This window comes from Orbicella faveolata, unplaced genomic scaffold, assembly GCF_042242905.1.
Source record: "Orbicella faveolata isolate gen_17 unplaced genomic scaffold, um_ofav_v1 contig_3, whole genome shotgun sequence".
Taxonomy (NCBI): domain Eukaryota; kingdom Metazoa; phylum Cnidaria; class Anthozoa; order Scleractinia; family Merulinidae; genus Orbicella; species Orbicella faveolata.
This window is the reverse complement of record NW_028301558.1, coordinates 224,227-245,000: the sequence shown is the minus strand read 5'-3', so window position 1 is coordinate 245,000 and position 20,774 is coordinate 224,227. Positions and strand designations below refer to the sequence as shown.

General features: G+C 39.5%; 1 protein-coding gene and 1 long non-coding RNA gene across 2 annotated transcripts in view; both read left to right on the top strand.

Moving 5' to 3' along the window:
- LOC110056009 (uncharacterized) overlaps positions 1–2,641 on the top strand; it is a 3,307-nt gene extending 666 nt beyond the window's left edge. The window contains exons 1-2 of the mRNA XM_089297630.1: positions 1–2,489; positions 2,578–2,641. The exon at positions 1–2,489 is cut by the window's left edge and continues 666 nt beyond it. Coding sequence (XP_089153756.1) covers positions 1–1,962 — 1,962 coding nt within the window. The 3' untranslated portion in view covers positions 1,963–2,489; positions 2,578–2,641. The remainder of the gene's footprint in view (positions 2,490–2,577) is intronic.
- The window catches only part of LOC149105948 (uncharacterized), a 29,009-nt gene extending 21,464 nt beyond the window's left edge, over positions 1–7,545 (top strand). The window contains exons 4-5 of the long non-coding RNA XR_016209656.1: positions 5,325–5,375; positions 6,259–7,545. This is a non-coding gene — a long non-coding RNA (uncharacterized LOC149105948). The remainder of the gene's footprint in view (positions 1–5,324; positions 5,376–6,258) is intronic.
- The last annotated feature ends 13,229 nt before the right edge of the window (positions 7,546–20,774 follow it).

Here is a 20,774-nt window from a genome sequence, read left to right as displayed (position 1 = left end):
GAAGCAAAAGTACTGAAAGTTGCTCCCACGGGCAAAGCAGCATTTAACATCAAGGGAAACACACTTCACTCTGCTTTTAAAATACCTGCCAACAGGGGATTTCAATACTGCACACTTGATACAGATAGACTTAATACAATACGAGCACAGTTAAGAAAACTGAAAGTTATATTTATTGATGAGATTTCAATGGTAGGCAATGGAATGTTCAACTTTCTTAACTTACGACTGCAGCAAATAATGGGAAACAAGTCACCATTTGGAAATCTGAGCTTGATAACAGTTGGAGACTTATTCCAATTAAAACCAGTATTTGATAAATGGATCTTTGAAAATACCAATGATTCTTACAGTGCTTTAGCAACCAACATTTGGAAGGAGTATTTTACCTTGTTTGAACTCAGGGAAATCATGAGGCAAAAAGATGACAAGGACTTTGCAGAACTATTAAACAGACTTAGAGAAGGAAAACATAACCAAAATGATATTAAGGTCCTTAAAGAAAGAATTGTAAAAATTAAACCTGGTGAGAAAAATTATCCCATCAATAAAACACATCTATACTCAACAAATGCACAAGTAAATGATCACAACAATGCAATGTATCAAACTGCACATACTCAAAACGCTCAAATTAAATGTATTGACATAGTTGTTGGAGATATGTCTGATGACCTAAAAAACAAAGTCAAAGAAAAAATTCCAGATGATCACACTAAAACTATGGGCTTATTTAATGTTGTTTCAGTTGCTGTGGGAGCAAAATATGACTTGACAACAAATGTCAATGTAACTGATGGTATGACAAATGGTGCCGAGTGTGTCATAGAGAAGATAGACTACAGAGTTAAAGACTCCACTAGGCCAAGTATCATCTGGGTATCTTTCCCAGAAGCTAGCATAGGTCAAAACCATCGCAATGAATTTGCACATTTATTTAACAAAAATGTGGATAGAACCTGGACACCAATTTTAGAGATAACTAGACAATTCAAGATTTCAAAGCGACATCAATGCCAGATACTTCGTAGACAATATCCTTTACGGCCAGCAGCAGCTAAGACTATCCATCGTTGCCAAGGTGACACACTTAATGAAGCAGTACTTGATTTACCATCATCAACCAGAGAGCACATGCATTATGTTGCTTTAAGTAGAGTAAAAAATTGTTCAACACTACATATAATCAACCTAAATGAAAAAAAAATCTGTGTTAGTCAAAAAGTTCAAGAAGAAATGTCCAGACTTAGACAGCAATGTTTACTCCCTTCTATACCACTTTTATACAACCAGTCTTCTAGAATGAAACTACTGTTTCATAATGTTCGATCTCTTCATCTTCATTTTGATGATGTTGCATGTGACTACAATGTTCAAGCAGCTGAGGTTAATATCTTTGTTGAAACACGTTTATGCCCTTCTGATTGCAATACAACCTATGAAATGGCTAATTTCAAACTTTTTAGAAATGACTTTAACCCAGATAGTAATGTCAGAAGTAGTTATGGAATGGCTATGTATATTAAATCCAATATAGATTGTGTAACTACACCATTCAGATCTAACTTTAACAATATAGAACTAACTGTATGTGTACTTAATGATCCAGTTCCAAACTTACATATAGTAGGCATCTATAGGTCAAAAAGCAAAGCTAACCAACAAAAATTAATTGAAACTATAAATCATCTCCTTGATACAATAATTCCTGATGCAGATACACCTACTGTGATACTAGGTGACTTCAATGTTAATTTGTTGGAAGTTTTATCAGAACAAAGGGCATTAACAAAATGCTTATTACAACAAAGAACCTACAAACAACTGATAAGTCAGTTTACTACAGATTATCATACACAAATTGACCATATCTATACCAATATACCAAATCATGTGCTAACTGCCGGTGTTCTCGAGTCCTATTATAGTGATCACAAGCCAATATTTGTTTGCTTAGTATAAAATCAGTATTTGTTACACTATGAAGATGAAAGTATCCATATTTAAAAATATGTAAAACCAACATCACATATTATTTGCATCTCATTTACCATTATTGTATTGCTTACTCCAGGATTGCCACCCACCAAGACAACAAAAATCCGACTTTTCACCGGTTGTAAAGCAATTTTCAGTGACCCTGCAGGATGACTATTCTGGCCATCAATCAACAAAAATAAGGATAGCTCAGATAATTTTTAAAAGAAAATTGCCTTTACTACACAAAAAAATCTAAAAATAATTTGCAGCAACCTTAAGATAAAATTCCCTGACTTTTAACTGATTTTGAACATGGATTTAGAAACTTCCTGACTTCTCCCTGACCTTGAATAAGATATAATTTTCCCTGACTTTTTGCTGACCATGCCAACCCTGTTACTCAGTCAGTGGTGAACTAGTTTACAAAAAATTTTCCTTCTGGACCACTGGTGTGGTACCAGTCCCTTACAGGTACCCATCAGCACACCGGTGCCATCATCTGCGTTCAGGTAAGACTGGGAAAGGACTTTTACATTTTAACTGTTATTATTCATTTCATTCATTCATTTCAATAAATCAACACCCCTATCTTTACAGGTGCACCAGTGTACACCATTTGAAGTCAATACTGCCCCAGTCATAACCATCACATTGCAGCAAAGGATGACAATAAGATCAATGAGGAACAAACAAAAGAACTTGCCAAACTAAGATATCACATCCCATCGAAGCAATCAACTATGAACTCATGTGATGTCAGTTTTAGTGGACCAACAATGAAAAGACCACGTTGTACAAACTATGTGCTTGATGCTGTCAACGACACATCTATTCCATTTGGCAAATGAACATTTCCACTCAACAACTTCTTTAGGGAAGACATCACCACAAAATGGTGCTACTGATATCTCCACCAGAAAACAAACTCAAAGTCTGCAGACCGATTATTTAAAAGCAACAACCATAGCCACTAAAATAGAAAAATAAGGCTGAGTATTGACATTATTTATAACAAGTGGACTTGTGTTTTTCAAACCGAACTGGACAAAATTAACCACAGAAGTCAATTTGTCTGGAGGAATTTACCATAAAGTACACAATCATGTGTACATGTAGTTGTTAATAAGCAGGTGTGAAGGTGACAAACTTAATGAAGTTGGTATTAAATAACAATGAAAGATCAAATATAATATTTATTTCAAAATATAACAAATCAAACTTAACATGAACATTATCAATATATGTTCACTGAAACCGCGAGAAAATAACCTATTTCAATATGTGGAACAACACAACTTATCATGAACATTACTTAACGTATCCAGTAGCTAACTTATTCAAAATGTGAGAAAACAACTTATAACATCAAACTTAACATGAACGTTGTCGAGTAAACCAATTAGTTCAATGGTTCAGTGTAAATAAAACACATGCAGTTCTACTTGCCAACTAGTTTATTAGTTGATTGTATTAAGTTCAGACACAGTTCCACTTGAAGAATCGTACGTAACATGAACATTGTCAAACAGAAGTAGTTTCGTTGCCACTTCACTCTCATTTAATTGACAAAGATCATCTCCAATGACTTTCTGTAACACATCTTCAAACAATTTCAACGTTATACGCCTTCCCTCATCAGTATCGACGAGGACTCTTGCACAAAACCCGATTGAACACCTCAATGATTTCATTGTATGTCCACATCTATCACAATGCACTACTGAGCTGGAACTTACTTGAATAATTTTCTTCTTACAATTTAAACACTTAAGAAATCTCTCTACTTTCTCGATAGAAAAAATTTCGACATCGCTAGTAACTGACTCAACCACAATACTTTGCTGCTCACCTCCAGCTAAATCAGGACTGATGTTGACAGTCGCCGTTTCATCTGTGATCGAGGAAACAGTGGTGCGAAATGAAGTAGATAGCTTCTTTTTCCCTGACCATATACGTACTAGCACATTGCTTAGACAATAACAGTTTCCCTCTTTTATCGTGTCTATCATCGCTTCCCAAATATCCAAGACAATACTACCACTTGCATCTGCAAAGACAGCCTCCGCTAGTTTCAGTTTCCTTTCTCCCACGATAACTGGGTCTTTAACGGTCATAACTTTGCCTTTCACGGTAACCAAGTTCCACTCATCACTTTCGTTTAAAACTTGTAAAATCGTCATCGGATCTGGAGTAGCCAATCGCACATCTTCAAATTGGAAGGAATCCTCCGTACTATCTGGAAAGGAAACCTTTGTCATATCGTTTATGATTAACTTCTTCCTGTCGGGAGTACAAGTCAAGCATGACACTTTGATCGGTCTTCGACTCTTCTCGCTCTCCAAGAGGAGTGACCTTTTAGGTGGAGAGTACAATAACACCTCACGATTGCCACTTGCTGTTTGCAAAGTCATAGAAGCGTAATCTAAAGTATTCTTACGATTACGCTTCAACGGCGAAAGATTTTGTACGTAGCCAATTAGACTTTCCTGTTCAGTAGAGCGAGGCTCAATCTTCGACTTGGGAGGTTCAGCACACGCGGGAGTGCACTGTTCAACATCGTTCTTGGAAGGCCCAGTGCTAGGAACAGACATTTGAACATCTATATTTGTAACCTCTGCATCCTTCTTACCATGCTGAGTACCCTTCTTCGAGGACTGAGTATTCTTCCCCTCCATATTCTTCCTTCTCGACGAAGAAACTCTCGAAGCCATATTTGCGAAATTTGAAAACGACAACACGCTCCTTTGCTAAACTGTCCTGATTGGTTAACAAAAATAATACAAACCACGCCCCCCTTACCCCTCCCCATTCTCCTCCCCAAGATCTCGTATGAAAATAATTTAGTGTGGTCCACTGCGCAAAAAAAAACAGTTATTCTTCACGTAGCCTGCCTACCTGACGCTTTTTAAGCAATTTGAGCGCTCTGAGAGCAGCAAAGCCGCGATAAACAGCGCCAAAGCCGCGTAATTGCTTTAAAATATTGCTTATTAAAGCCAATAAACTGCATAGCCTGTTGTTGACAGAAGGAACCTAATCTGATCTAATTCATGATCAATAACAGGACAGACGCACGACAAACTGACTTCAAAAGAAATTTAATTATTTTCAAAACCCATTCAAACGTAATCTATCCACGACTTATTCATCGTCTCCTTTGATTTCTCTAAGTCGTAGAGCCAAGTTAGAATTTTAATTTACTATATGGCCTAATGACCATAATTACTAATTGTATCAATAACAAAATTCGAGTTTACTAATCTCGACTTAGTGATCCATGATCCATTTCTTAGTCTTAATTTTTTTGCTTATTGACGACACGTAGATGTTTCATGTTTCTTTTGCAGCCCGCGATTCCAAATATGCAAAGCTTATCTGTTAGCGACATTAACACAAAGGTACGTTGAATAAAATCATTTTCTCAAGAAATCAAGGAGTGTCATTTTTTTACTCAAATGAAAATAAAACGATGGTAATTATTTTACGGTGATTCCTCAGAATTGCATTGCGCATCCCTACCGGGCAGATTTTCGCGTCATTAGCGCGCTCAAACAAGCGCGTGCACATTCATGACATCAAGAGATTCTTTTCAAGTTAAGCTCGACTGCGAAATGAATGCTAGTTTTCTCTTAAATGGTGACTTATATTTTTTATTATATAATTTTGGTGTACAAATTATTCTCCTTATGTTGAAAATTTTTCGGAAGGAAAAAAAGATATAGCCAAGGGCGTGCACAAAAGAGTTAGTCGAGGAGACAAAGTATGACCTTGAAAACAACGACTCGAGGGACGTTTTGAGTCGATGCTGTTTAAAACGGTGTAATTTTTTCCATAAATTGTATATTACGTTGTTGCATATGCTTGAGACTTTCTACCTGTCACGCTTTCTTTTTTCAAGTATTTGTTAAAAAAAACTTTGCTTCCAGCTACCGCATAATGTAACGTGATCCTATGAAATAACGCACGTGTTAGACAAATGGGGTAAGATTGGCGCATCACTTTATGTGTTTTGCGATCATGGAGACCTGTCTTGTTTATTGTATTTTTCAACAGTGCTTGATAGGCAACATTCAGGGAAAGCTTCATAAAAATCGTTCAAAAAATTTTATTTCTGAGGAATCGCCTTAAGGTTAGCTCTTCTTTCTACATGGTAACAAAAGGTGTTTCAAATAGTCATGAGAAGATAAACAGTGCATTGCGGGCTAAACAGTTTTTCTGTTTCATGTCTTCTCAGCCAAAATGAGGTTATACTTACTTCTTTGTTTTTTTCTCCACTTGTAGTACGACTATGACTTTAGCAAGGAGCGAGCTGTGACTTCAAGATGAAAAAGAATCATTTAGTCAGTGTCGGTCACATAATTCCGCCGCCTGTGTCACACGGCCAATTTTCATAAAGAGGGTTGCGTTAGAGTAGAGTAGTTTGTGGCTGATTTAGATAGTCACAGCGAGCGACCGGTGATAAATTACGTTGCTGGCAGAGTTAAATGGTATTAAAATGGTGTGTAGTCTTTATACGACACCCTCTCTGTTTGCAACAAGACAAGTTGAAAGTACAGTGCAGCAGAGAAAGCTTTTCCCGTCCTCAAGTTCTTTGTAAATCTGTGCTGAGCATGAGCAGTGCCCTGTAATCTCACGCTTAGGCGAATGGAAGTGAGCAAAGGTTGCTACAATGACAGAGGTTGCCTTATGTACACCACATATTGTGTTGAGTTGAATGGGAATAAATCCCAGAATTACATGTATGTGATGCAATGAAGTGAAGTTTGAAGCCGTGACCTGTAAGTCACAACAAACAAGCAAATAAATACAACATTTAAAGGAGTTATAAAAAAGCTGACAAAATCAGATAAATTATACGGCAAAAATGGTCAAGTAAGATATCAAATGCATTGTAAAAACCAAAAAAAAGAACTGCCTGCGAGATTTTTATCTAGTAAGGGTTGATAACAAAACCAGATAATATGGGCATAAGTGCATTAGGAAAGATAAAATAGAGTATAAAGGAAACATTAGGTAGTTATACTCAAGAATTTTACCTCCGCTTGGTTTAAAGTTTGTGGCTTACGTTTTTATCTTATCGCAACCAAAAAAGCAACGCAGCGCAACCAAAAAACCAACGAAAAAACCAACGCAACCAAAATAACAACGCAGCGAAAAATACGACGCAACCAAACAAGCAACGAGAAAAGCAACGCAATGCAACCAGAAAAGCAAGCAATAAAGCTTGCAAAGCAAGCAGAAAGCTGCGAAAATAGCAACGCAACGAAAAAAGCAGCGAAAAAAGCAAGGCAACGCAACCAAAATATCAAGCAAAAAAGCAAGGCAACGTAACCAAAAAGCGAAGCAAGCAATAGTTCTCTGGTTGGCACAACAACTAAAAAACCAACGAGTTGGAAGCGGTTCTCATTATTGTACTAACATGATGTATATATAGTAGTTTACTTAATTAACATTAGTTTTACATTTTTATTAAATACATTACATGTAGATCTTTATAGGGAATATAACTATTTACAAACATTGTTGTACAAAAAGCTGCACAAAAGAACTCTTTGTTTCACCAGCCAATACTTCTCTGGTTGGCATATATATTACAATAGGTGACGTCACTGTTTTTTTTGCCATAAAGTGAATGAGGAAGTAACCCACTGAACATATCCAAACTCAAGCTACTGACAAATTTACTAAACGACCTGGATTGGCCTCCCTTTTCAAAGAGATGGAAAATGGCTCGCCTTTCGTTACTCCACAAAGCTATTCATGGTGAATCAACGTTTTAAATGCTAAGGTACATCAAAAGGCGCAATTGTCAATGACGACACTACCACTGAGACAAGTTTATTGAATTAAGACCAAACACTGAAGCATGCAGCAACTCACTTTATTATATGGCTAGCTCCGCGAGCGGGCAAGATGAAACAAATCCTGCGCCGTGATTGGCTACCCGAGCAGGCAAGATGGAGCTATCTTGCCCACTCGGGACTACCCGTCGTGTCCCGCAAGAAAAATTTCCCCGAAATCCATATAATAAATCCTTTATTGACTAAGCTTGTTCGGTCAAGATGGCTGGATAATGGCCTCGTTCTTTTTTGCCAGTTTATGGACCTGGACTCCGTCTCGGTCCATAAACTCGCAAAAAAAGAACTTGGCCAATATCCAGCCATCTTGACCTCACACTTGGTCAATAACCCAGACATATTGTAGAAGTATCAAAGAATAGAGGTTATTGCCCAGGAATGTTTTGGACAGTAAAATTTCCACAAGTTAACCCTTTCGCCTAGGGAGATCACTTGTGCTTGTGGCCTCGCAGTTTGTTATAAAATTGTGACCCCCCCTCCCCCTATACATGATCTCGTTTACACCCCTGGAAGTTTGGAACTTCTTTCTGCAACAATCGTGCGGCCTGTAATGCATCTGTTATTAACCTATTCATTGAAAGCTGTAAAATAAGGTATAGTTTAGGGGTATGCCTAATATTTACGAAGATTTTGACTTTTTTGAACTTTTTCATTCTCTCCTTTCAAACCATTGTTAAGCGATGACGTATTGTGTGACGTCATCGCTTTATGCTGGCGTACTTGCATTCCTTTGGATAGTGATTTCTTATAGTTTCGTCGCGCTTATGTCGCGCACGATTTATCCCTCCGTGGAAGCAAAATGTACTCTGGGAGTTAGTAAATGAGACAATTAGGTTCAGTGGAGTGCTTTTAATTGTAGGCTTTAAAATAAGATTTAGGGTTTTATTTTGGTTTATACAGTATGGGATAAATTAGCATTCACGGGCAAACTCATAATAAGAATATATCCTCCATACATACAAGTTTAGGTAGACCAGTAAGTCGCACAGGCGATAGGTGAAGGGTTTGCGGCTTTCCTTTGCTGTTTGAAGCATCACCGGAGGCCTTAATCGATATGACAAGTATACAGTTAAAACAACAAATTAATTTCCGGTGAGGTAATTAGCGTTGTCAAATATCTTTAAAGATAGTAAGGTGTCGATTTCAGAGAGAGAAACTTTCAAATGGTATACCGTACATGGGTATAGGGGGTGTATTAATTAAATTGCAGAAAATTCCCAGCAATTTAGGGCTAAAAGGGTTAAGATTAGAATAATTTAACTTTAGTCATGAGTTTAGGTTGTTATCCAAGTAAGTATATATTCGATTTTTTTTTTTGCCTCCCCCCACTTTTTTTAACCCTTTAGTCTGGCAGCAATGGGTATATCCCTTTGTGGGAAACCCCTTTATGCAGATGTAGATAGATCATCTCAAAGAAACGCAACCCCTTTTTTGATGTCTTTTTTTTTCTTTTTTGATCGATCGTTACTCATTCCGCAAAGCGATAGCCCGCGAAAGCTCCTGGAGGCACTAATCCTATTTAAGCCTGAAGTTTTTTCAGGCATTTATTTCACAAGTGACGAAGTTGTTTACCTAACTGCGATGATCATTCATGTCTTTACATCTCTCCGCATTTCTATTGCATGATAACGCAGCGTTCGGTTGCGAGAGAGCTTTTGGTTTGCTCATGTTCCACGAGCTAACTGGATGTGACACAGTTTCCTTCTTCGCTGGCCGTGGCAAGAAGCTGGCCGTGGCAAGAAGACAGCCTGGGACATCTCAGGTGTACTCCCCGAGCTTACAACTACACTGCTGACCCTATCCTCATTACCTGAAGTGGTCGACAGTGCTTGCTTGACTGGTTGAACGTTTAGCCATTCTCCTATACGACCGCACAAGTACATGTAACCTAACAAAGGTTAATGTAGCCAGACAAGAACTCTTCTGTAAGAAGTGTAGGACCCTCGGAAAATTCCTCCAACCTAAGAGGCACTCGTGCAGCACACCAATCATTCAGTGCATTAAGGTGGGCACGTTTGGGCCCAAACTCTTACAACGCAACTAGTTCCTCTAAGCCCTTCTGAATGAGGATGGCAACATGATGACGTGATGAAGTCTCGGATTCCAGTGCGGATGATAATGCCACAGATGAAGGACACGTGCTACGAACTCATCCGCTGCAGCTGCGTGCAAAACTGCATGCGCAAGTCGTTGTAAGTGTGTAAAGGTGAGCTTGGCTTGCACAGGATTGTGTAACTGCAGAGACGTGTTGAAGACATGTCAGTATCACTTTTTATTTCTTCTTCGCCATATATCAACAAACTTTTTGGTCCATTTTAGAGGACCATTCCACCTTAAGTGGACCTTTGCTTGAAGCCATTGCTTTTCTTTTACTGACTTAATGATGATGAGCCGCCTCCCGCCCCACCTGAGCAGACTGGGTCTGAGAAATAGAGACACATGACGTAGTAGCCTCGATGTCGATATTTTGTCAGAAGAAGTTTGATTGTGCCACGTACCGAGAGCTTGTAAACGTGTAAGTGGCAGAATATCTTCTAAATAGCTGTTTTGGTGGTCAAAGGACATCATTTAAGTCTGGCGATCGGTAACTTGACATGCGGCATTCGAAGAACTGAATGTTTGCGGCAGTTCGCGGTTCCAAGAGTGCTTTTAAGCACTAAAAGATGGAAACTTGGTTTGCGACTGTGTCAGGCCAAAACAGAGCGGGTCTAAAAGCAGGTCACTTAGAGGGTTTAAAAAAAGGTATTTTTGGCAGTTACATGACCAGCAGTAGGCACCGTGTCTATGAAAGTGTGAATGTTTTGACCTGCTTTTAGACTTGTAAAATGTGTGGATTTGTCGAGAGGAAGCATTCCGTGCAACAACAGTATAGCTACCCATAATGCATTGCAAGATGTATCCGACAATAAATACTGCTGTTAGCAATGAACCAGAAACACCAAAGTCAAGACTAGAGCATATTTGAGAAAAAGAAGGATCTTGGAACTATTCTGTCGATAGGCTTTATTAGGGATAGAAATACTCATTAAAAACAATGCAAAATAGCGACCTACACGAACCCGATTCCGATATCGCTATGTCTGCCAAGTTAAGCGGTAGCGCACAACTTAAGATTTGCTTACAGTTGGTGGACTCACTGCGAACGAGAACGGGTGTTTTCCTATGCGGTGTTTGCTACAATTTATCCATACACGATGTAGCTGAGCTGATCGGCCACTTCCCTCGAGGTCGCATAAAGCCCTCTACATCCTCAATCAACGAAATTTCAAGAAAACCAGCCAATATGTGTTCTGCGTAAGCCAGAGGTCGGCCCATGTTAATTGTTTATGTCGCTATTGGCCGCTGGAAAACCGAGTCATGGAATTGCTTGCTACTAACAAATCGTTTAGGCCCTGAACTGCCTCGGTCTTAAAACTCTTAACGGTCTGGAAAAGCAAAGCTTAGACTGAAAGCAAACAAGTCTCGATAACGCAGAAAATAAATCTGTTAGATGGACGGCAATACGGGAAACGTTTACCCGAAACATAAACAACGTAACAACAGCGACAACAAAATACAAACAAATTCCAAAAAATCCAAAAAATCCAAAAAATCAGTCAATCAGTTTAAGAAAAACACTTGCAACACCAAACAGGTTGGAAAAAAACGAAGAAGACGAAGAAATAAAAAGAAAAAGAAATTTAAAAAAACTAAATCAATAAATCAATCAATAAATAAATAAATCAGTGAATAAAAAAAATAAAAAATAAACCAAAGCGGCTAAAAAAAAAAAAAACCCCAAAAATTCTAACTAAATAAGTCAATCGATTAATTAAAGCAACAAAAATGTTCGGCGTGGCTGGGATTTTCTTCCCGGCCCGAGTTCGAATCTCAATCGGGGGAGAAGTTATTCGACCCCCAAGCCGTTCGAGAATAACCCCTTTAATAACATATTGAGACTTGAACTTACGACCGCCAGATGCGACCCTGGATCAGCCGCGCGCAGCCCATCCCGCAGGACCACCTGGAAATCCCTTGGGTTGTTGCTAACAAATTAAGATGTGTATAGTACGTGCTGATATGCTAGTTTCCGGTTCCGCTTAGTCAAAGAGTGGGACTGTATTCTGCTAGTTATAGACCTGAGGCTAGAAACTCCAGGGTTATATATTCGTTACCGTCGTCAGCCAGAATTGCGCATTTTTCAGCCCAAATTGAGGCGTATTCGGACAGGATTCCAAACAGTTAGCAAGCCAAAAGGTAACGGTTGGAAATTTGAAAACAGACATACACCTCAAAACTAATTGTAATTGCTGAGTATCGTTGGCGAATGCTGCTTGTCATTGCGCGCTTATTCAATTCAAAGATATCGCTATGTCTGCCAAGTTAAGCGGTAGCGCACAACTTAAGATTTGCTTACAGTTGGTGGACTCACTGCGAACGAGAACGGGTGTTTTCCTATGCGGTGTTTGCTACAATTTATCCATACACGATGTAGCTGAGCTGATCGGCCACTTCCCTCGAGGTCGCATAAAGCCCTCTACATCCTCAATCAACGAAATTTCAAGAAAACCAGCCAATATGTGTTCTGCGTAAGCCAGAGGTCGGCCCATGTTAATTGTTTATGTCGCTATTGGCCGCTGGAAAACCGAGTCATGGAATTGCTTGCTACTAACAAATCGTTTAGGCCCTGAACTGCCTCGGTCTTAAAACTCTTAACGGTCTGGAAAAGCAAAGCTTAGACTGAAAGCAAACAAGTCTCGATAACGCAGAAAATAAATCTGTTAGATGGACGGCAATACGGGAAACGTTTACCCGAAACATAAACAACGTAACAACAGCGACAACAAAATACAAACAAATTCCAAAAAATCCAAAAAATCCAAAAAATCAGTCAATCAGTTTAAGAAAAACACTTGCAACACCAAACAGGTTGGAAAAAAACGAAGAAGACGAAGAAATAAAAAGAAAAAGAAATTTAAAAAAACTAAATCAATAAATCAATCAATAAATAAATAAATCAGTGAATAAAAAAAATAAAAAATAAACCAAAGCGGCTAAAAAAAAAAAAAACCCCAAAAATTCTAACTAAATAAGTCAATCGATTAATTAAAGCAACAAAAATGTTCGGCGTGGCTGGGATTTTCTTCCCGGCCCGAGTTCGAATCTCAATCGGGGGAGAAGTTATTCGACCCCCAAGCCGTTCGAGAATAACCCCTTTAATAACATATTGAGACTTGAACTTACGACCGCCAGATGCGACCCTGGATCAGCCGCGCGCAGCCCATCCCGCAGGACCACCTGGAAATCCCTTGGGTTGTTGCTAACAAATTAAGATGTGTATAGTACGTGCTGATATGCTAGTTTCCGGTTCCGCTTAGTCAAAGAGTGGGACTGTATTCTGCTAGTTATAGACCTGAGGCTAGAAACTCCAGGGTTATATATTCGTTACCGTCGTCAGCCAGAATTGCGCATTTTTCAGCCCAAATTGAGGCGTATTCGGACAGGATTCCAAACAGTTAGCAAGCCAAAAGGTAACGGTTGGAAATTTGAAAACAGACATACACCTCAAAACTAATTGTAATTGCTGAGTATCGTTGGCGAATGCTGCTTGTCATTGCGCGCTTATTCAATTCAAAGATATCGCTATGTCTGCCAAGTTAAGCGGTAGCGCACAACTTAAGATTTGCTTACAGTTGGTGGACTCACTGCGAACGAGAACGGGTGTTTTCCTATGCGGTGTTTGCTACAATTTATCCATACACGATGTAGCTGAGCTGATCGGCCACTTCCCTCGAGGTCGCATAAAGCCCTCTACATCCTCAATCAACGAAATTTCAAGAAAACCAGCCAATATGTGTTCTGCGTAAGCCAGAGGTCGGCCCATGTTAATTGTTTATGTCGCTATTGGCCGCTGGAAAACCGAGTCATGGAATTGCTTGCTACTAACAAATCGTTTAGGCCCTGAACTGCCTCGGTCTTAAAACTCTTAACGGTCTGGAAAAGCAAAGCTTAGACTGAAAGCAAACAAGTCTCGATAACGCAGAAAATAAATCTGTTAGATGGACGGCAATACGGGAAACGTTTACCCGAAACATAAACAACGTAACAACAGCGACAACAAAATACAAACAAATTCCAAAAAATCCAAAAAATCCAAAAAATCAGTCAATCAGTTTAAGAAAAACACTTGCAACACCAAACAGGTTGGAAAAAAACGAAGAAGACGAAGAAATAAAAAGAAAAAGAAATTTAAAAAAACTAAATCAATAAATCAATCAATAAATAAATAAATCAGTGAATAAAAAAAATAAAAAATAAACCAAAGCGGCTAAAAAAAAAAAAAACCCCAAAAATTCTAACTAAATAAGTCAATCGATTAATTAAAGCAACAAAAATGTTCGGCGTGGCTGGGATTTTCTTCCCGGCCCGAGTTCGAATCTCAATCGGGGGAGAAGTTATTCGACCCCCAAGCCGTTCGAGAATAACCCCTTTAATAACATATTGAGACTTGAACTTACGACCGCCAGATGCGACCCTGGATCAGCCGCGCGCAGCCCATCCCGCAGGACCACCTGGAAATCCCTTGGGTTGTTGCTAACAAATTAAGATGTGTATAGTACGTGCTGATATGCTAGTTTCCGGTTCCGCTTAGTCAAAGAGTGGGACTGTATTCTGCTAGTTATAGACCTGAGGCTAGAAACTCCAGGGTTATATATTCGTTACCGTCGTCAGCCAGAATTGCGCATTTTTCAGCCCAAATTGAGGCGTATTCGGACAGGATTCCAAACAGTTAGCAAGCCAAAAGGTAACGGTTGGAAATTTGAAAACAGACATACACCTCAAAACTAATTGTAATTGCTGAGTATCGTTGGCGAATGCTGCTTGTCATTGCGCGCTTATTCAATTCAAAGATATCGCTATGTCTGCCAAGTTAAGCGGTAGCGCACAACTTAAGATTTGCTTACAGTTGGTGGACTCACTGCGAACGAGAACGGGTGTTTTCCTATGCGGTGTTTGCTACAATTTATCCATACACGATGTAGCTGAGCTGATCGGCCACTTCCCTCGAGGTCGCATAAAGCCCTCTACATCCTCAATCAACGAAATTTCAAGAAAACCAGCCAATATGTGTTCTGCGTAAGCCAGAGGTCGGCCCATGTTAATTGTTTATGTCGCTATTGGCCGCTGGAAAACCGAGTCATGGAATTGCTTGCTACTAACAAATCGTTTAGGCCCTGAACTGCCTCGGTCTTAAAACTCTTAACGGTCTGGAAAAGCAAAGCTTAGACTGAAAGCAAACAAGTCTCGATAACGCAGAAAATAAATCTGTTAGATGGACGGCAATACGGGAAACGTTTACCCGAAACATAAACAACGTAACAACAGCGACAACAAAATACAAACAAATTCCAAAAAATCCAAAAAATCCAAAAAATCAGTCAATCAGTTTAAGAAAAACACTTGCAACACCAAACAGGTTGGAAAAAAACGAAGAAGACGAAGAAATAAAAAGAAAAAGAAATTTAAAAAAACTAAATCAATAAATCAATCAATAAATAAATAAATCAGTGAATAAAAAAAATAAAAAATAAACCAAAGCGGCTAAAAAAAAAAAAAACCCCAAAAATTCTAACTAAATAAGTCAATCGATTAATTAAAGCAACAAAAATGTTCGGCGTGGCTGGGATTTTCTTCCCGGCCCGAGTTCGAATCTCAATCGGGGGAGAAGTTATTCGACCCCCAAGCCGTTCGAGAATAACCCCTTTAATAACATATTGAGACTTGAACTTACGACCGCCAGATGCGACCCTGGATCAGCCGCGCGCAGCCCATCCCGCAGGACCACCTGGAAATCCCTTGGGTTGTTGCTAACAAATTAAGATGTGTATAGTACGTGCTGATATGCTAGTTTCCGGTTCCGCTTAGTCAAAGAGTGGGACTGTATTCTGCTAGTTATAGACCTGAGGCTAGAAACTCCAGGGTTATATATTCGTTACCGTCGTCAGCCAGAATTGCGCATTTTTCAGCCCAAATTGAGGCGTATTCGGACAGGATTCCAAACAGTTAGCAAGCCAAAAGGTAACGGTTGGAAATTTGAAAACAGACATACACCTCAAAACTAATTGTAATTGCTGAGTATCGTTGGCGAATGCTGCTTGTCATTGCGCGCTTATTCAATTCAAAGATATCGCTATGTCTGCCAAGTTAAGCGGTAGCGCACAACTTAAGATTTGCTTACAGTTGGTGGACTCACTGCGAACGAGAACGGGTGTTTTCCTATGCGGTGTTTGCTACAATTTATCCATACACGATGTAGCTGAGCTGATCGGCCACTTCCCTCGAGGTCGCATAAAGCCCTCTACATCCTCAATCAACGAAATTTCAAGAAAACCAGCCAATATGTGTTCTGCGTAAGCCAGAGGTCGGCCCATGTTAATTGTTTATGTCGCTATTGGCCGCTGGAAAACCGAGTCATGGAATTGCTTGCTACTAACAAATCGTTTAGGCCCTGAACTGCCTCGGTCTTAAAACTCTTAACGGTCTGGAAAAGCAAAGCTTAGACTGAAAGCAAACAAGTCTCGATAACGCAGAAAATAAATCTGTTAGATGGACGGCAATACGGGAAACGTTTACCCGAAACATAAACAACGTAACAACAGCGACAACAAAATACAAACAAATTCCAAAAAATCCAAAAAATCCAAAAAATCAGTCAATCAGTTTAAGAAAAACACTTGCAACACCAAACAGGTTGGAAAAAAACGAAGAAGACGAAGAAATAAAAAGAAAAAGAAATTTAAAAAAACTAAATCAATAAATCAATCAATAAATAAATAAATCAGTGAATAAAAAAAATAAAAAATAAACCAAAGCGGCTAAAAAAAAAAAAAACCCCAAAAATTCTAACTAAATAAGTCAATCGATTAATTAAAGCAACAAAAATGTTCGGCGTGGCTGGGATTTTCTTCCCGGCCCGAGTTCGAATCTCAATCGGGGGAGAAGTTATTCGACCCCCAAGCCGTTCGAGAATAACCCCTTTAATAACATATTGAGACTTGAACTTACGACCGCCAGATGCGACCCTGGATCAGCCGCGCGCAGCCCATCCCGCAGGACCACCTGGAAATCCCTTGGGTTGTTGCTAACAAATTAAGATGTGTATAGTACGTGCTGATATGCTAGTTTCCGGTTCCGCTTAGTCAAAGAGTGGGACTGTATTCTGCTAGTTATAGACCTGAGGCTAGAAACTCCAGGGTTATATATTCGTTACCGTCGTCAGCCAGAATTGCGCATTTTTCAGCCCAAATTGAGGCGTATTCGGACAGGATTCCAAACAGTTAGCAAGCCAAAAGGTAACGGTTGGAAATTTGAAAACAGACATACACCTCAAAACTAATTGTAATTGCTGAGTATCGTTGGCGAATGCTGCTTGTCATTGCGCGCTTATTCAATTCAAAGATATCGCTATGTCTGCCAAGTTAAGCGGTAGCGCACAACTTAAGATTTGCTTACAGTTGGTGGACTCACTGCGAACGAGAACGGGTGTTTTCCTATGCGGTGTTTGCTACAATTTATCCATACACGATGTAGCTGAGCTGATCGGCCACTTCCCTCGAGGTCGCATAAAGCCCTCTACATCCTCAATCAACGAAATTTCAAGAAAACCAGCCAATATGTGTTCTGCGTAAGCCAGAGGTCGGCCCATGTTAATTGTTTATGTCGCTATTGGCCGCTGGAAAACCGAGTCATGGAATTGCTTGCTACTAACAAATCGTTTAGGCCCTGAACTGCCTCGGTCTTAAAACTCTTAACGGTCTGGAAAAGCAAAGCTTAGACTGAAAGCAAACAAGTCTCGATAACGCAGAAAATAAATCTGTTAGATGGACGGCAATACGGGAAACGTTTACCCGAAACATAAACAACGTAACAACAGCGACAACAAAATACAAACAAATTCCAAAAAATCCAAAAAATCCAAAAAATCAGTCAATCAGTTTAAGAAAAACACTTGCAACACCAAACAGGTTGGAAAAAAACGAAGAAGACGAAGAAATAAAAAGAAAAAGAAATTTAAAAAAACTAAATCAATAAATCAATCAATAAATAAATAAATCAGTGAATAAAAAAAATAAAAAATAAACCAAAGCGGCTAAAAAAAAAAAAAACCCCAAAAATTCTAACTAAATAAGTCAATCGATTAATTAAAGCAACAAAAATGTTCGGCGTGGCTGGGATTTTCTTCCCGGCCCGAGTTCGAATCTCAATCGGGGGAGAAGTTATTCGACCCCCAAGCCGTTCGAGAATAACCCCTTTAATAACATATTGAGACTTGAACTTACGACCGCCAGATGCGACCCTGGATCAGCCGCGCGCAGCCCATCCCGCAGGACCACCTGGAAATCCCTTGGGTTGTTGCTAACAAATTAAGATGTGTATAGTACGTGCTGATATGCTAGTTTCCGGTTCCGCTTAGTCAAAGAGTGGGACTGTATTCTGCTAGTTATAGACCTGAGGCTAGAAACTCCAGGGTTATATATTCGTTACCGTCGTCAGCCAGAATTGCGCATTTTTCAGCCCAAATTGAGGCGTATTCGGACAGGATTCCAAACAGTTAGCAAGCCAAAAGGTAACGGTTGGAAATTTGAAAACAGACATACACCTCAAAACTAATTGTAATTGCTGAGTATCGTTGGCGAATGCTGCTTGTCATTGCGCGCTTATTCAATTCAAAGATATCGCTATGTCTGCCAAGTTAAGCGGTAGCGCACAACTTAAGATTTGCTTACAGTTGGTGGACTCACTGCGAACGAGAACGGGTGTTTTCCTATGCGGTGTTTGCTACAATTTATCCATACACGATGTAGCTGAGCTGATCGGCCACTTCCCTCGAGGTCGCATAAAGCCCTCTACATCCTCAATCAACGAAATTTCAAGAAAACCAGCCAATATGTGTTCTGCGTAAGCCAGAGGTCGGCCCATGTTAATTGTTTATGTCGCTATTGGCCGCTGGAAAACCGAGTCATGGAATTGCTTGCTACTAACAAATCGTTTAGGCCCTGAACTGCCTCGGTCTTAAAACTCTTAACGGTCTGGAAAAGCAAAGCTTAGACTGAAAGCAAACAAGTCTCGATAACGCAGAAAATAAATCTGTTAGATGGACGGCAATACGGGAAACGTTTACCCGAAACATAAACAACGTAACAACAGCGACAACAAAATACAAACAAATTCCAAAAAATCCAAAAAATCCAAAAAATCAGTCAATCAGTTTAAGAAAAACACTTGCAACACCAAACAGGTTGGAAAAAAACGAAGAAGACGAAGAAATAAAAAGAAAAAGAAATTTAAAAAAACTAAATCAATAAATCAATCAATAAATAAATAAATCAGTGAATAAAAAAAATAAAAAATAAACCAAAGCGGCTAAAAAAAAAAAAAACCCCAAAAATTCTAACTAAATAAGTCAATCGATTAATTAAAGCAACAAAAATGTTCGGCGTGGCTGGGATTTTCTTCCCGGCCCGAGTTCGAATCTCAATCGGGGGAGAAGTTATTCGACCCCCAAGCCGTTCGAGAATAACCCCTTTAATAACATATTGAGACTTGAACTTACGACCGCCAGATGCGACCCTGGATCAGCCGCGCGCAGCCCATCCCGCAGGACCACCTGGAAATCCCTTGGGTTGTTGCTAACAAATTAAGATGTGTATAGTACGTGCTGATATGCTAGTTTCCGGTTCCGCTTAGTCAAAGAGTGGGACTGTATTCTGCTAGTTATAGACCTGAGGCTAGAAACTCCAGGGTTATATATTCGTTACCGTCGTCAGCCAGAATTGCGCATTTTTCAGCCCAAATTGAGGCGTATTCGGACAGGATTCCAAACAGTTAGCAAGCCAAAAGGTAACGGTTGGAAATTTGAAAACAGACATACACCTCAAAACTAATTGTAATTGCTGAGTATCGTTGGCGAATGCTGCTTGTCATTGCGCGCTTATTCAATTCAAAGATATCGCTATGTCTGCCAAGTTAAGCGGTAGCGCACAACTTAAGATTTGCTTACAGTTGGTGGACTCACTGCGAACGAGAACGGGTGTTTTCCTATGCGGTGTTTGCTACAATTTATCCATACACGATGTAGCTGAGCTGATCGGCCACTTCCCTCGAGGTCGCATAAAGCCCTCTACATCCTCAATCAACGAAATTTCAAGAAAACCAGCCAATATGTGTTCTGCGTAAGCCAGAGGTCGGCCCATGTTAATTGTTTATGTCGCTATTGGCCGCTGGAAAACCGAGTCATGGAATTGCTTGCTACTAACAAATCGTTTAGGCCCTGAACTGCCTCGGTCTTAAAACTCTTAACGGTCTGGAAAAGCAAAGCTTAGACTGAAAGCAAACAAGTCTCGATAACGCAGAAAATAAATCTGTTAGATGGACGGCAATACGGGAAACGTTTACCCGAAACATAAACAACGTAACAACAGCGACAACAAAATACAAACAAATTCCAAAAAATCCAAAAAATCCAAAAAATCAGTCAATCAGTTTAAGAAAAACACTTGCAACACCAAACAGGTTGGAAAAAAACGAAGAAGACGAAGAAATAAAAAGAAAAAGAAATTTAAAAAAACTAAATCAATAAATCAATCAATAAATAAATAAATCAGTGAATAAAAAAAATAAAAAATAAACCAAAGCGGCTAAAAAAAAAAAAAACCCCAAAAATTCTAACTAAATAAGTCAATCGATTAATTAAAGCAACAAAAATGTTCGGCGTGGCTGGGATTTTCTTCCCGGCCCGAGTTCGAATCTCAATCGGGGGAGAAGTTATTCGACCCCCAAGCCGTTCGAGAATAACCCCTTTAATAACATATTGAGACTTGAACTTACGACCGCCAGATGCGACCCTGGATCAGCCGCGCGCAGCCCATCCCGCAGGACCACCTGGAAATCCCTTGGGTT